Raw genomic sequence first — 15,870 nt, 5'->3', positions numbered from 1 at the left:
TCGCGCGTCTCGCGGGAGGTCGCGGCGCCCCAGGCGCCCCCGCGCGGGCGGACTCCATGTCCCGTGGTGCCCGGCGCCGCCCGCCCGCCCGCGCCCGGCCCGTGTCGTCGCGGCGGGCCTGAGATGGCGGCGGTGGCGGCGGGCGCGGCGGGCGCGGCGGGCGGGGCGGCCCCGCAGCAGCAGCCGCCGCCGCAGCAGCAGCCGCAGCCGGCGGGGGGCGGCGCGGCGGGCTCCGGGGAGGCGGGAGGCGGCGGGAGGGCCGACGGCGGCGGCGGCGGCGCTGGGCCCGGGCCCGGCTCCAGCTCGGGCGGCGGCGGCGGCGGCGCGGCGGGCGGCGAGTCGTGGTACCTGGCGCTGCTGGGCCTGGCCGAGCACTTCCGCACGTCGAGCCCGCCCAAGGTGCGGCTGTGCGTGCACTGTCTGCAGGCCGTGCTGCCGCGCAAGCCGCCCGCGCGCATGGAGGCCCGCACGCACCTGCAGCTCGGCTCCGTGCTCTACCACCACACCCGCAACGGCGACCAGGCGCGCGGCCACCTGGAGAAGGCGGTGAGCAGCGGGGGGCGGGCGGCGGGGCTGCGCGCGGCTCCCGCACTGACGCGCCGCCTTCTCTTGCAGTGGCTGATTTCGCAGCAGGTATCCTTTCCCGGCCGCTGGAGGAGGGACGTTCCCTGGAAGAGGAGCGCGGCGCTGCCCGGACGCGTCTCTCGTGCGGTGCCAACGTCTCTGCAGCCCGGGGCGCGGGGATCCCTCGCCCGCTCCCGAGGGCGCGGGCTGCTTTCCGAGCACTTGCTCCTCTTTAAGGAATTGGGGGATGTTGGGACGTTGCTGCGACGCAGATGGTGCTCAATGTTTCCTTAACGCTGGCGCTAGATCCCGCAGTTCGAGGATGTTAAGTTCGAGGCGGCGAGTCTCCTGTCCGAGCTCTATTGCCAGGAGGTGAGTGCGGCCAACAGCCACCCCGATCCGGGCTCAGGGGCAACTCTGCGCTCCCTGCTTTGATCTTAGAGCAATATGTAGCCATCTACAGTAGGATGCAGCAAATTGCTTGGGGTCAGGTGCAACGTAACCCCAGAACGCTACAATGTAGGTCCGACGGGCTCTGAGTTCCTCCCTTCTTGCAGTTCCACCCGCCACCCTCGCAGCGTCCGTCTTCCTTGGCCAGAGCGTTCCTTAGCCCTTGACAGGCTAATTTAGGGAAGGCAGGGAAATGGAAAGTTTCTCTAAGGCTTTTGTTGTGTTCCTTGGTTATTTCTGTTCCTTTTCTCTAGAAAAGCTTGAGTTGGTCTTTGCTTTTTATAAAACAAATGTTTGCCTCTTTTAATATGCCTCTTTTTTTATCCTGTTGTGAGTTGTGAACAAAGGAACAGATCAGCCTGTACTTTTAAGCAAACTTTGAGTCAGTTGCAGGTGTTCTGCATGCCAGATAAGGCTTTTTGCTTATCCCGCTTTAAATGGGCACCTGCACAGAAAACACCTTGTTTAGATGTTGCTGTTCTTAGTGCTGCAGGTTGCTGGTGGCCTGTTTTTTGTGCTGAGCAGGGTGTGTGTTTCTGTTTCAGAATTCGGTGGATACAGCGAAGCCTCTGCTCCGCAAAGCCATCCAGATCTCGCAGCAGACCCCGTATTGGCACTGTCGGCTCCTCTTTCAACTTGCAGTAAGTGACTTGTGTGACAGTCATTTCATTGTAATGCTGCAGGGAGGATGTGTGTGCAGTTCCTAAAGTCATTGCATGTGGACTTGTAGAGGAAAAGGAGCTTGGCTATCTTTTGTAATCACTGGTGTTAATGGAGAAACAAAGGAAGAAGAATCCGTGCTGTGAAATAGTGATGCATTCCTAGGCTGTTCTAAAAGTGCTGCTTTTCCCAGGGATCCAGATTGTTAGGATGGAAACCTATCCAGAAAACGGGCTGAGCAGTATGAGGAGCAGATTACTGCTGACAAACCTGTGTTTTAGGTTATGCCATTTTTCTGCTGCTTTTGTAGAAAACAGGGAAGGTTCCTCAGGCACCGTAAGCTGTTTGACACGAGTTGGGCAGTTAATTGCTCTGTACAGGTGCTTTCCATAGGAGAGAGAGTTAGCAGCCAGTTTTATCTTTGAAGGTTGTCTGAATGGTCACCCACACGGTTCTTCCTTTCCCTTTCTGAAGAGCTTAACCAGGCTGAGTTCCCTGCAAAGGAATTGCTGAGCTGCTTTGTGTAGTTTGGGAGCGCTGAAATCCTGTCAACGAAAGGACAGACGTTTACTCTGCACTGGGTTAATGCCTGAGTACTCACAGGAAGCTTAAATGTTATTTTTTCCTTGGTGCCTCTAAATAGACCCTTCCTCAAAGCTTGACATTCTTTGCTGATTTCTTTTATTTTTTCCTTTTTGGCTTTTGCTTGAGCAGAAGGGCCTGTGTGTGTCTCAGCTTCACTGTATGGTCTGCAGTTGTTGGGCTTCCTACCTGAGTTTGGAAAAAATTCCCAACTTGGGGAGCTGGGAGGGCTGGGAGGTGCTCTGGAGGTTGGTGCCTCCTCTTCTGGGACCCTCAGGCTTCTCTGGGGCTCCTGCTGGAGCTTCTGGCCTGTCAACATCCACAATTTTGAGCTGTTTAGGGTCTGATCTGCACATGCGCTGAGTTACAACTCAGTGATGTGAGTCTGCACGGAGGGATCTTCTTTGCAAATGTAACACCCATTTCACAGTTGGCTTGAAGTTCACATGATAGATTTTTATGTGATCCAGGTGGATACTTGTATCTCATACAAAGCACAGGGGTAATTAAATTTAAAAAAACTTGCTAAGCAAGTTTGCTACAAAAATGCTAATGTATTATGGCTTGTTTTTTCTTTTCAGCAACTACATACACTTGAAAAAGACTTAGTATCTGCGTGTGACCTCCTAGGAGTCGGAGCAGAATATGCTCGGGTGGTGGGGTCGGAATACACCAGGTAAGTTCCCTGCACCCTTTTTTTTTTTCCCCACAGCCTGGCTTTGACCTTAGAAACTTTAACTGGGGTTGTCCAAATCTTCGGTACAAACCAGAGGCTCGGGGTTTAATTCCTGCACAATGACTGGGCTGAACCATCTAGCTTTTAAGTTTGCTTTCTGCAGCAGGTCCCTTAATCTGTTTTGATAAATACCCTTGAAATGGAGAATGGCACAAGTTTTTCCTCAGGGGTTTGTGCACAGTCCTGGTTGAGGTAACTTTGTGTGTTTGACACAGTTCTGTTTTATTTCAGAGCACTATTTCTGCTAAGCAAAGGGATGGTAAGTTGGATATACTTTTCTAATAAAATATTTCCTTGCTTAACTGGTATAACACAGGTTATAGGGCAATAGAATATAACCTACAATTGGGCTGGTTATTTGTTTAAGGTACTTTGCATGCTTATCTGTGCTTTATATGCTCTGCTTTGTTCATTTAGGCATGTATTTTCATGAAAATGCATGTGAGATTAGCTATAAGACAGCAGGATTCCTTTGCTGTGAGAAATTCTTGTGAACAGAGGTTTATTTCTTTTATTAATTATGACAAATCTGTGGTTCCTTGAAGGAAAGGGGATAACTGCAAATTGTCATTGGAACTGTTTTACCTAATGATGAAAAATAAGTCATGCAAAAAACCCGATGCTCTTTCTAATGAGTGCCCTTAAGTCTATTTTAATTTAAGTAATACAATAACTTGCCTGGGGCTCTGTGTGCATCTCTGAGCGTTAAAATTGTTTCTTTGGCACAAAATATATTGAATTTTTATTTTAAATTATAGCTTCTCCTGATGGAACGGAAGCTTCAGGAAGTGCACCCTCTCCTTACCCTCTGTGGGCAGATAGTTGAGAACTGGCAAGGAAACCCCATCCAGAAGGAGTCTCTGCGCGTGTTCTTCCTGGTGCTGCAGGTGACGCATTACCTGGACGCCGGGCAGGTGCGTGCGGGTTGTGCCTCCTGCGTCCCCTCTTGTGAGAGCTGCCTTGGGAGCAGCTCCTATTGCACCAACGGGGTTTGGGGGAATTTTTGTTTGCCAGGTCTTGCCCTTTAGTCGTGAACTTGATTTCTCTGTGATTTTAGTCACAAAATGGGGAGCGAGAAACGCAAACACACCGCAATAAGGTGGTCATTTCTCCTTCCCCAAGCAAATGCTTAGCTGGATAATTGCAGCAGCCTGTCTGCCTCCAGCAGCTCCTGAGGACACAACAGGCTCCGTATGGTTTTGAAAACCATTTTGAGTGTTAGTTGGCCATGTTTGCCAAATACTAAGTCAGGTATTGTTAATCCTGTAACAAACTTAGTGGTCGCTGTTTTGTGACGCTAGTGTAGTGATTTGTGGATTAGCCACATTGCTGAATATGGGAATTGTGTGGTGCCCGGCACGTTTTGGGAGCGAGGGGAATGTTGAGCCATTTGCCACCCGGGCTGCGGCGGCTGTGCCTGTGAATCCGTGATCCCTTTCCCAGGTGAAGAGCGTGAAGCCGTGCCTCAAGCAGCTGCAGCAGTGCATCCAGACCATCTCCACGCTGCACGACGACGAGATTCTGCCCAGCAACCCTGCAGACCTCTTCCACTGGCTGCCCAAGGAGCACATGTGCGTCCTCGTGTACCTGGTGAGCACTTCTCTTTTACTTAGTGGTGCTGCTAATCGGGGAGGGATTGGTTGGAAACGGCTTACAGCCGGCAGGGATGGATTTTCTGCAGACCATATGCTGCCTTATGGTATGCTTAGGTGATTTAATGCTACTGAGGCGTCTGTGAGACTGTTGCTTTCAGCGGAGTCGGTGTTTGAAGTAGAAGGAATAGTAGTTCTTGTGAAGCAGAGCCACGCTGCCTGGCTTTGACCGACAGAAGAACAATTCTGTCCTCATTAAACTAGTTGCACTACGTCTTGAATATGGTTATACTCTTAACTGATTTTAAAATTCAGTTTTTAAAAAAGTGGCTAATTGAGGAGTTGTGTGGACCCCCAAACCTTGCCTTTTGCAAAGGGGTTTTGTGATCTTTCCTTGTCCTCCGGCAGGTGACAGTGATGCATTCCATGCAAGCAGGGTACCTGGAGAAGGCTCAGAAGTACACGGACAAAGCACTCATGCAGCTGGAGAAGCTCAAAAGTAAGGATAAGGGTTACAGTTTGGCTGATGCTGTAAGATTCCATTGCCTGGTGCTGATTTAAAGGAAAAAAAGCAAACAAATACTTTGTTAGTAGCCTGTCTGTGCTGTGGGTAGGAGTTGGGCTCTGCTTTAAAGCTGGATTATTGTTTTAATTTGAATCCAGAAATGGAGTTTTTGGGGTCTTATTTTTGTAACTTGGTAAGTTAGGCAGCAAATGCATGCATTTTCTCATGTGTGTCAGATTTTTCCATGTGTTTGGTTATCCACGTTTTTGCTTCCCTAAAACAAGTGTGTTCCCGAAGAGCTCTTCCCTCGCCACCGCTCGGGTTCGTGTTCTTGGTTCGGAATCGGTTCCCTGGAAGCCCAAACTGTCCTTCCCCTGGCAGTGGGGCAGGAGCGGGGCCGTTTGCTGCCTCTTTAGGCACTGGGTGATTCAGCAAGAGGCATCCCTGGATTTCTACACAGGGATTCTTGTGCTGAGCCACCTGCAGTTAAAGGAGAAACGTGGGTACAGTGAAAGCTGTTGGGGTAGGACGTTACCGTCGTCTTAACTTCTCAAATGACCTCCGTTTCCCCTCCTCAGTGCTGGACTGCAGTCCTATCTTGTCGTCTTTCCAAGTCATCTTGTTGGAACATATTATCATGTGCCGGCTTGTCACAGGCCACAAAGCCACAGCGCTGCAAGAGGTAATAGTGTTTTGACTATCTCCCTTCATAAACATGTGGGAAACTTTTACAATATGGAAACTTCCCGTATGAGGAATCAGTTCTTTTATCTCCTCGCTCCCAAAGCCTTCCAGCTCTGTGCAGCCTTGTTTCATTTTGGGGAGGGGAGAAGGGGACGGTGTTTTCTGATGCTCTGTCTGCCCCCTGTAGTTCCTCTTTGCCCTTTGTTTATCACGTCCTTTAGAATTGTCAGATGGTTTTAAGCCTTCTCACCAATGTTCTCGATGGAAAAATGAGCCTGCCATTGATTATAGCACTTTTCATGAACAAATACCCCAAATTCTTTGGAAGGCCTCGATTCCAGCGTTCCTGTTTCCTGGCAGCTTGGCTTTTGGGTGTTTTGGAGGAGATGTGGGACTGTTTTTGCAGGTGGAGCAGGTCGCTGAGCGTGGGGGCAGCGTTTGCGCCTCGGGAATAGCCTCTGGGCTCAGCTGAGAGCTGTGACCAACCACTGAAATGTGGTGAATGACTCGTATGATGCAGGTGGAGGGATATAGGGCATTAAACAAAATGAAGGAAAAAGTGTTTTAAAGGAAATCCCGCCTTTTCTTCCCGTCAGATTTCACAGGTGTGTCAGCTCTGCCAGCAGTCTCCCCGGCTGTTCTCCAACCACGCTGCCCAGCTGCACACGCTCTTGGTGAGTGGAGGTGGTTCCTGCTGCGCTCGGCCGCTCTGCGCGCGGGTCGGGCTGAGCAGGCGCCAGTGACTCGTGATGAAGAGTCCCCAGCAGGGACTGCTCATCCCGTGGGGACCAGCACCTAGCATTAACTGATGAACACTTAAATCTCTTTAACAACCCAAAACTCATTAGTTAACTTTTTTTTCTTTTCTCCCCACTAATGTTGTAAGATATCTGTGTTTATGCCTTTCTTCCTTACACTTATAATTGTACTAAAATACGAAACTTTGGAATTTACTTGTCTTCTGCAGGGGCTCTACTGCATTTCTGTTAATTGCATGGACAATGCAGAAGCACAGTTTACTACAGCATTAAGGGTAAGATTTGATTCCTAAACTTTGCGATATTATGTTTTAATTTGTTATGTACTTGAGGAAAAAATGGGGTGAACCAAGGGTTAGATGCAAAGATACTTACCCTGTGCTGCTGGTTTTGTGTGTTGTAGCTCACTACGCACCAAGAGCTGTGGGCATTTATTGTGACAAACCTGGCCAGCGTGTACATCAGGGAAGGCAACCGGCACCAGGAGGTGAGAGTCAAAACTCCCTTGCAAAGAAGCAGGCTGCATTTTGGAAATAGTGTTGCCCATTCAGCAGAAATATTAACAATCTGTAATAACTCTTTCAAGTCTGAGAAAGCATGTTTTGTGTAAGACTTGATCTTTTAGGCTAAAATGGAAATAATAATTGATAATGTTGGAATGTTTGCGCTATGATCTAACCAGTGCAAGTAAACTTGGTGCTTGCAGTGAGCTGCACTATTTTGGTTTTATGTGTGTTTCCTGTAAAGACGCTTGTGATCAGTACTAAGGTTATATATGTGAGAGAGGCTGATTTGTGTTGTTTTCTCCCCACTTCATAGCTTTACAGCTTACTGGAAAGGATAAATCCAGACCATAATTTTCCCGTGAGGTGAGAGTTCCAGAAACTTCCTACGTGCCAGTGTTGCGTTGGTGATGGTAATGCTGAGTTTGTAGCATGCTTTTTTAAAAGGACAGAAAACAAGTGACTTCTTTTCAAGGCAGAAGTTCTGACCACGCATTAAATAAAATGTTTTGTTTTGGGGATTTGATTGTTAGGCCAATTCCTGGCAATCTGTCTGTCTGTAACCGTTCTGTCACTGTGCAGTGCAGAGATTTAAACACGGTGCTTTGTCCGTCCATAGCTCTCACTGTCTTCGAGCAGCAGCTTTCTACATCCGAGGTCTGTTCTCCTTCTTCCAAGGAAGATACAATGAGGCAAAGTGAGTATAAACCAGTGCATGTGGAAGGTGGGAGAAAAAAAGGGACAAAATAAATCAAGCTTTTAAAAACCCCAAAGGAAACCCCGAGGCCTTGTTCTCAGACCTCTCAGATCTTCTCTATGTTGATTTAGTCAGTCTGCTGCTTTGTTTAGGGCAAATACCATGCAACTGTTTGCTTTAAATCTCTACACAGTTTTGAGCACTGATAATAACACCCGTGCAGTGTTCTCCTGTCGCACATCTGAAAGGGGGGAGGATCCCTCCTCAGAGCAGGGATCTGTGTCAGTCCCTTTCGTTACAAGAAAGCTGAGGTGGGGGAATTAAGTGTTTTATATAAGGTCACCTACAGGACACATTTATCCCTGAGTCCTAGTATTTGCTGACTGGATTGTTTCTGCTCTTAATGATGCTTCTTACGTACTGGAAGGAGAGTAGATTTCTTTTAAAGGACGCTTTATTTTTGTTCTGTTTTGGTAGACGATTTTTGCGAGAGACACTGAAAATGTCAAATGCAGAAGACTTGAATCGATTAACAGCATGTTCTCTTGTACTCCTGGGTCATATATTCTATGTATTAGGGAATCACAGGGTAAGCCTTTACTGTCTCTGGTATTACTACTATAAATGTTTGATTTGTCATTTGCCAAAGAAAATGAGGAGGTTTTGTTTATTTTATTTAAGAATGTTTATTGATATCCAGCTGAAAGCTGGTAACTCATTGGTTTACATAGTTCTCTTGTAACAGTTTCCAGATTTAGTAAAACTAACAAAGTGGTAGTATTTGAAGTCCATTCTAGAAGTGTGTATTTCTATAATGCCTGAAATCACTTGGAAAAAAAGAAAAAAGGAGCAGAATAAAGGAGAAATCACATCATTCAACTGGATTGCTTTGGAAGGAGTTATGTATACAAGTTCTTTTAATTTTCACCATATGTCAGTATGCATGAAGTATTTCTATGATCTTGCACAGCATAGACACCCTAATTGCTAGGACAGCTGCAGGTTATGTGCTTGAGTTATTGTCCTTTTAAACACTTCCACTTACTAGTGGAACAGGTCAGCAATTGTGATTTAAATAGACAAACGTAAGGTCACAAATATCATGTTTCCTATATATAATATATATTCACGAGGGAAAAAAGATTATCCGTCTTATCTTGATGTCTGCTCTTCACCAGGAAAGTAATAATATGGTAGTACCAGCCATGCAGCTTGCAAGCAAGATACCAGATATGTCTGTGCAGCTCTGGTCTTCAGCTCTGTTGAGAGGTAAGTTAGGAAAAGGTGGTATTCAGAGCAAGCAGCAAAGAGGCTGCTGGTAATAGCTGGGCACTGGGTGTGGGGGTATTTGTCAATGCTAGTCCTCACCAAGACAACAAAACAAAAGAATCCCTGGATTTATAAAGTACCGATGGATGTGCAGGTGGTTCCTTGCATTTACTGCCCCGCATCCTTTGCCCTCGGCTGCTGCAGGCCCGTGGGCAGCTCCGCGCGGCGCTCCCGCATCCCGGGGGTCCCGGGGCAGCACCGGGGTCCCCTGGTTCCTCGTGCCGTGGCCGGGGGCGGTTGGGAACACGGGCTCCGTGGGTCCCCGCAGGAGGAGGCTCCGCGCAGCCGCAGCCCCGCTCTGCTGCACTTGCTTTAGACAGCAGCAGCCGCAGTCAGGCGTTTGATTAAGTTCCACTTAGGCTTTGCTTCTGCGTGTGAGCTTTAATAAATATCAAGACAACTATTCTATCACATCATACATAAATATTGTTTAATCTGACTTACATAGGCCCCTGGATGCTTTGTTCAAATATTGACTAGCTCCTTGGCAGGCAGTCAGCATTAATGCTGCAATTGATTTGCTTTCACTAGAAAATAAAGCTGTAACTCTACCCTTTTTCCAAGAACTTACCCCGCAGCTTCAGTTTATATTAAATTGTGTTTGCTGTGGGCCGGGCTCCCGCTCTCCTGCTTCGCTGCTGCCTTTGCACCAGGGCCGCGTCCAGGCCGCTCTGGAAACGCTTCTCCCGTTCAGCTCCACACGGCAGCTCGTGCACAGAGCGCTGCTGGACAACGACGAACCCGTTGGAGAGGGGACCCGTCTGCCGTGGGGCCGCTCGTGTCTCCGGGGGGTCCCCAGGGAGCCGGAGGTGCCGGTTCCGCTCCGAACGCAGGAGCTTTCGGCACGGGAGCGACTGCCGGCTCCTGGGGAAGAGAAGCTTCATCTGCGCTAACGGGAGAGCCGGTGCCTGGGCACCAAGGAATGGAAAGGAAGGAAGGGTTTCCACTTCAGGAGAGCAAACCTGGGATGGTGCAAAAGGGAAGCGCCCGCGATGGCTCTGCGGGATGAGCGGCTGCTTCCCGGAGCCTCCCGCGAGGACACGGCAGCCTGGCAGGGGACGGCGCCGCCGGGGCTCAGCCCTGCTCGCGTGGCTGCTTAGAGTGTTTGGCTGAAACTGTAACTGAATTAGTTACCAGTCCCCTCGCTGCTCCGTCTAATAGTAGGGAGTAAATCCCTGGAAAGGAGGCCCGAGGAGCAGCGTTCGGCTGCGCAGAGCTGCGGGTGCTGGAGCCCTGCGGAGCGAGGACGCGCCGCTGGGAACACAGAGCCCACGAGCTGCTCCCGTTCCCGCTAGATGGGGCTGCAAACCAGAAATACCCAAGAAACGCAGGGCTCTGCGCGGAGCGGAGCCGGCTGCCGCCTCTCGCACTGCTGCGTTGGAAGCTGGAAGTAATCCTGCCGCGGGCACTGCCCATGCTGGTGGAAAAGGGAAGGCTTTAGGTTCTCCCCGTGCCCCTCGTTTTTAGGGGGTTTTGACTCTGCCAAAGCGAGGTGGCTTCGGTGTGTTGGCTGTTTAAGTGCTTAGGCAGTCACCAAACCCAGCGGAACCGTCTCTCCAGATAAACTAGTTTAAAGCCGATCTTGTTTCGCTGTGAGCAGCCGCTGTTGTCGCCCCGCAGATCTGAACAAGGCGTGTGGAAACGCGATGGACGCGCACGAGGCCGCACAGATGCACCAGAACTTCTCCCAGCAGCTCCTCCAAGACCACATCGAAGCGTGCAGTCTTCCAGAGCACAATCTCATCACGGTAAGCGGGATTCACCCCGCAGCTCTGCGGCGTTTCCGCGGAAAAAGAGTGGCCTTTGCTTTCCCTCACTATTACTTGAATCTGCTGCACTCCTCAATGAGTTGCCAAAACTCGGTCTACTTCCTAGTATTTAAATTGGACTGATAACAGGAAGAGGAAGTGTGACTCAGTTAATTAGTTAACTTTTATAAAGGTTATTTGGTGAGTAAGGCCTTTGCTTCTTAAATATGTTTTCTTTTCTCGATACTCCAAAAGTTTATTTTTAATGGCTTTTGTAGCAAGTAGCCAGTTCATTTATGGCTTTTGAAAGTAGGAAGCTTTCTAGGTACTCGGGTTTAATTTTCATTGTTAAGTCATCCAGTCTGCTGTGTTCTGGGGAATGCTGCTAAAAATGCATTTCTCCTCTGTTTACGTATAAATCTCTGAATTCCCAGTCCCTGAATCCCTGAATTCACGTCTCTGGGCTCCCAGGGAAGATCCCATTTTGTGGCTGTGTAGCCGTTGTCCCTGGGGCGGGCTCCCTTGCCCGGTGTGTGATAAGGCAGCTGTACAGACAGGGCCGGGGAGAAACGTGTGAGAGCACCAAGGCTTTGAGCTGCGGCCCGTGCGGGTTGTGCAGGGCGGCGCTTCCCCCCTTGCGCGTAAGAACAGGACGTGTCTTCACCTGGTCACTAGGGATGAGCAGCAGCCGGGTTGGGAACGCCGGGCACGCGGAGCGGCCGCGGATCCGGGCGGGTTGGGAACGCCGGGCACGCGGAGCGGCCGCGGCTCCGGGCGGGTTGGGAACGCCGGGCACGCGGAGCAGCCGCGGCTCCGGCCGGGCTGGGAACGCCGGGCACGCGGAGCGGCCGCGGATCCGGGCGGGTTGGGAACGCCGGGCACGCGGCGAGCGCGGATCCGGGCGGCGCTGGGGCTGCTCACGCTGTTTGTTGTCTTGCAGTGGACGGACGGACCTCCTCCCGTACAGTTCCAGGCACAGAACGGACCCACCACCAGCCTGGCCAGTCTCCTGTGAAACAGTAACTGTCAGGACAGTGTGTGTCAAAAGAAAAAAAAGCCAAAAAAAAAAAAAAATTGATGCAAAATCTTTTCTTCAACGAAAAGCCAGCATATTCCTCTTCTAGCAAGGGCCTTGTAGGAAATGGATTGCGTAAAGAAAACCTACATTTCATAGACTTGCAAAGTGAGAAGGGCATTTTAAGCTGCTTTTACATAATGTGTGTGAATATACAGCTAGTGTGTATATACCTTCTGGTTTTAATCTGCTTTCCTCTTACTGAGAATTAAGGTTTAGTCCAAAGGACACTTGTTCCTTAAATTGGTTAGATACCTGCTTTTTAAAAACTGTCACAGAAAATTAAGAGGACTTTGGCATAGCAGTTGTGCTCTAGTATTTAAGGCTTTCCTGAAGAATGATGCATGCCATTTTTAATATTTTTCTGTGCCCTTCCACTCCTGGGAACAATTGGATTAAATCATGATGGACTATATAGGGTGCCTCAGAAAGTGGGAAATGTCTTCGGAGGTGACGTTCTCCCCTTCTCCTTGTCCGTGCGCGCTGCCCGCGCCCAGGGTGCCGGTGAGCTGTGTCCGGGGCCGTTCTGGCCGCGTCCCCCGTGTCCCCCGGCCCCGCGCTGGGCCAGGCCCCCGGCTCCGTGCTGGACCCCAGGGTCTCCCCGCTCCGTCCCTGCGCGCGGGGCCGGCCAGGCCTGCGGCTCCCGGCGTTCCCGCGCGGCTCCCGTGCGGCTCCCGCGCGGCTCCCGGTGCTCCCGCGCGGCTCCCGGCGCTCCCGCGCGGCGGAGGAGGCTCCTTGTCCCGGCCGGAGCAGGACCCCGGTGCGCGGCGTCCCCGCGGCCTCGCCGGCGCACGCAGCCCCTGTGCCTTAAGGAGCGGTGGCAGCGCCGGGGCGCGCGGGACCCCGCGCGTCACGGAGCCGGGACGAGCCCCGGGCGCGCGCTGCTCGTCAAACCTGGTCCTGCGCTTGGCTACAGCTGAAGTTCCCAGACGTTCCGTGTTAGCTCTTGTTTTATCTCAGGTTGGTTCTTGAACTCTCCAGTGCATTGGCCTCTGCCGCCGTCCCGGAGGAGCAGAGACAGGGCCCGAGCGGGTTCTGCAGGAAGCCGCATGGGAATTGCTAATTCCTCAAGTGTCCAGCTCCATAGCCAGGATTCGTGCCAGTCGCTGTAGTGTCATGTAAAGCTTGCAAGGTTCATGGGGTCAAATAAAGCTGTTTCTCTCTGTTGGTAGCTCTGCATATTTATCTCCCAGCTTAAAAGGGGGAGGGGAGAGGACCCTGTTAGGTGGATCAGGACTTTCTGTAACCGCTTCTTTTGGGAGAGAAAGCAAATATTTAAGAAGAAATATTTGATCCCTCAAGCCCTCAGAATTTATGCTAGATGGAATACTGTGAAATCTGTCTTTAATGGCCTTTCTTTTTCAAAATCTTGTCCCTTGTCTTGCAAAAGGTCACGTAGACGCTTGGTTTTTATAATTCAACCTTCTCAGTTTGAACTATTGAATGATATTAAAGGGACAAGCACTTGTCCAAGTACCAAAATAGGATTTTACGCTTCCTCTACTGAACATGCAATGCTTATTTAGCTCTTGTTCTCTGCAACTTACTCGTACAGAAGTCGCGTGAATTTTAGGCCTTGTTAAACCTCCAGCAGAAAAACCCAGGTCGGAGTAAGGAGATTTCTATAACCGAGTTTGCAGGACACAAGGTCCGGTAGGGTGCGAGGTCCCGTGTGTTCCCTGCGCGCTCCGAGGAGCGGGAGGCGGCGGCGCAGGGACAGTCCCGGCACGGCGGCCGCAGGGACAGGCCCGGCACGGCGCCCGGCCGGCGTCACCCGTGGGCTCCCGCGTCCGTCCCCAGCGCGGCTCCTCGCCCCGAGCGGCTCCGCGGCCGGCCCAGCGCCGGGTGCGGATCGGGAGCGACGGGGAGACCCGCTCGGCAGCGCTGGTGCCCGGCGCTGCTGTTAATTCTCCGTGTGCTTTTCCAGCCCCGGCCGCGCTCCCCTTGGGAACGCTCGGAGAGGTGCTGAGCGCTCGCCAGGATGCGGCTCCTGTTTTAACCCTCTTGCTATAATGGCCCTTTTCCTGGTGGTGCTCTTAGGCTTTTAGTAGGAACCGCTGGGGAACGCCTGGTACCTGGAAAGGATGGTACCAGGGTACTCCAAAGCTTGCCGAGTCCCATTCTGATAACCCAAGCACCTTGTTTTGTCTTTGTTCAATCTGAGTTTGTTTAGGTGTCTAGATGTCCATGGCAACGATAATAAATTAATTTAAATGTTAGCCAAAAAGTGCTGTTTCTATAAGGCTTTGTTTTCTTAGGGTTACGCGCAGAGCGCTGTGGTTTGGCCGTTTCGCAGCCAGCAGGATCCCCGCTCGCGCCATCCGGGCGGCCGCAGCTCCCTGACCGTGTCTCTCCGCTCCGGGATTTGCGGAGCCGCAGGGTTTGCAGGACAATTTTCCGGTTTCTCGGCGTCCTGCACAAACCCGGCTGCTTTGTAGCCCAGATCCCGTGCCAGGCTGTTCCCGGGAGGGAAGGAAGTGCTCGAGGGCTCCCTGCTCCCGACCCTGTAAGACCGGGAGGAGCGAGCGGGAGACTCCGGCTCCCTGGGACCGGGCAGCCTCCCCTCCGGTTTTCCCGGTTTCCTCCTGCGTGGATGGCAGTTGTTGGCCGGAGGCACCAACGTCCCCCGGCCCGAGGAGCCCAGGGCTCCGCTCCTGTCCTCTTCCATCACTGAATTTCACAGATCATGTAAATTTGAAAATAACTTGGTGATTTTTCTCTCTCTCAAACTCAATGTACATTTGTTACAATGTACAGTGCTTTTTAACTACACTTGTATATTAAATTATTTAATAGTTTTTGCTTTTCAGTATCTTTTGTATGTAGCAGAGATTAAAACAAGGACCTCATAAGTGAAGCTCTTCCTAATTTTTGAATGCGTATGTAAAGTTGAAAAGAAAACTAGAACTTTGCCGTTTACAAATCATGTTCTGTTAAGTGCTTGGTCTGTCTAACTTGATTTGAACAACATATTTCTAATCTTCCTTGTGCTGACATTTAATTCTCTATAGAAACAAACACGAAGTTTTTTATGAACTTCTAAAAAAGAAATATTCTTCTAAAGATGTAATTTAGGAAACTGTACAGTTTTTTCCTCTAGTATTTTTAAACGAGTAGCAAGAACTTAAACAGAAGCATCTAGTCCCTGTTTTGTAGATGGTGTAAAAACTTGTGTGTGTATAGAGAACACAGTCTGAAGAACAGTGTTTGCCTGTTGTATTTCATTCCCTACAGTATGAACAGTGGAAGGGCCCCTGTTCACAGGAAATTGAGCTCAATTTGGGGACGGGGAGATTAAAACAAAAGCCTTCACCCCTGCCACCCTGTATGTGCACTCGATGTGAAGCCACGAGCGAAAACCAACCCTGACCAAGTACCAGGGCCTTACGCTGTTCCGCCGCGGCGGGCGCGTGGATTTGGCACAACGTGTTCCACGCTGTTTCCCGATGTTGGTTTTACTCCGTTTCTCGGTGTTCAGACGGTCGGGTCGGGGCTCCGCCGGCCCCGTCCTGCTGCCCGGTCGCTAACGAACCTGCTCGTGTTCCGCGGGGCCGTTCCCAGGCCAGGCCGTGCGGGATCCCCGCGCCGTCGGGACGCGCTCACACGGGTCTGCTCCTCTGTCTTAGCAAGTCTGTTTAATTGCTTCCTGCCATGAACCTTAAATGTTATGTCAGGTTCGGACAATGTTTTGTTGTTTGTAGCTCTCCGTAATTAGCCGGACGTGTTCCTTCTGCCAGTGCTCCTTTCTGAGGCTGTAAATACAGTAACTCATGTAATGAGATGGAAATGCAGGCATTAGTTTGTTGCCTTTGTTTCCTCTCGTTTTCTATATTAGAAGAATTTTTAAATAAAGTTTAATTTTTCTTCTAGCAGTTTGCAGAATACCAGTTCCTCCCGTGGATCTGCAGGTAACGCTGCCTCCTTTCGGGTCTGTTTTATGTGGCAAGAGGCGCTCGCCCCGCTGCCCAGCCCTGTGCCGGGAGCTCC

The 15,870-nt window shown here is 50.7% G+C and overlaps 1 protein-coding gene across 1 annotated transcript; it reads left to right on the top strand.

Moving 5' to 3' along the window:
- The first annotated feature begins 112 nt into the window (after nucleotides 1–112).
- Nucleotides 113–12,249, top strand: MAU2 (MAU2 sister chromatid cohesion factor). Its single transcript, XM_010224712.2, has 19 exons — nucleotides 113–546; nucleotides 616–633; nucleotides 871–936; nucleotides 1,560–1,655; nucleotides 2,838–2,932; nucleotides 3,224–3,251; nucleotides 3,751–3,906; nucleotides 4,436–4,582; nucleotides 4,993–5,083; nucleotides 5,668–5,771; nucleotides 6,370–6,447; nucleotides 6,741–6,806; nucleotides 6,935–7,018; nucleotides 7,351–7,400; nucleotides 7,654–7,731; nucleotides 8,209–8,320; nucleotides 8,910–9,000; nucleotides 10,681–10,808; nucleotides 11,749–12,249. The coding sequence occupies exons 1-19, from the start codon at nucleotides 124–126 to the stop codon at nucleotides 11,821–11,823; spliced, it is 1,986 nt and encodes a 661-aa protein (XP_010223014.2). The 5' UTR covers nucleotides 113–123; the 3' UTR covers nucleotides 11,824–12,249.
- Nucleotides 12,250–15,870: the final 3,621 nt, after the last annotated feature.

Source organism: Tinamus guttatus, unplaced genomic scaffold (assembly GCF_059628265.1).
Source record: "Tinamus guttatus ecotype Peru unplaced genomic scaffold, ASM5962826v1 Tinamus_guttatus_pri_ptg000643l, whole genome shotgun sequence".
NCBI classification, from domain to species: domain Eukaryota; kingdom Metazoa; phylum Chordata; class Aves; order Tinamiformes; family Tinamidae; genus Tinamus; species Tinamus guttatus.
Note: the sequence above shows the minus strand (reverse complement) of the source record. Positions and strands in the feature narration are given on the sequence as shown.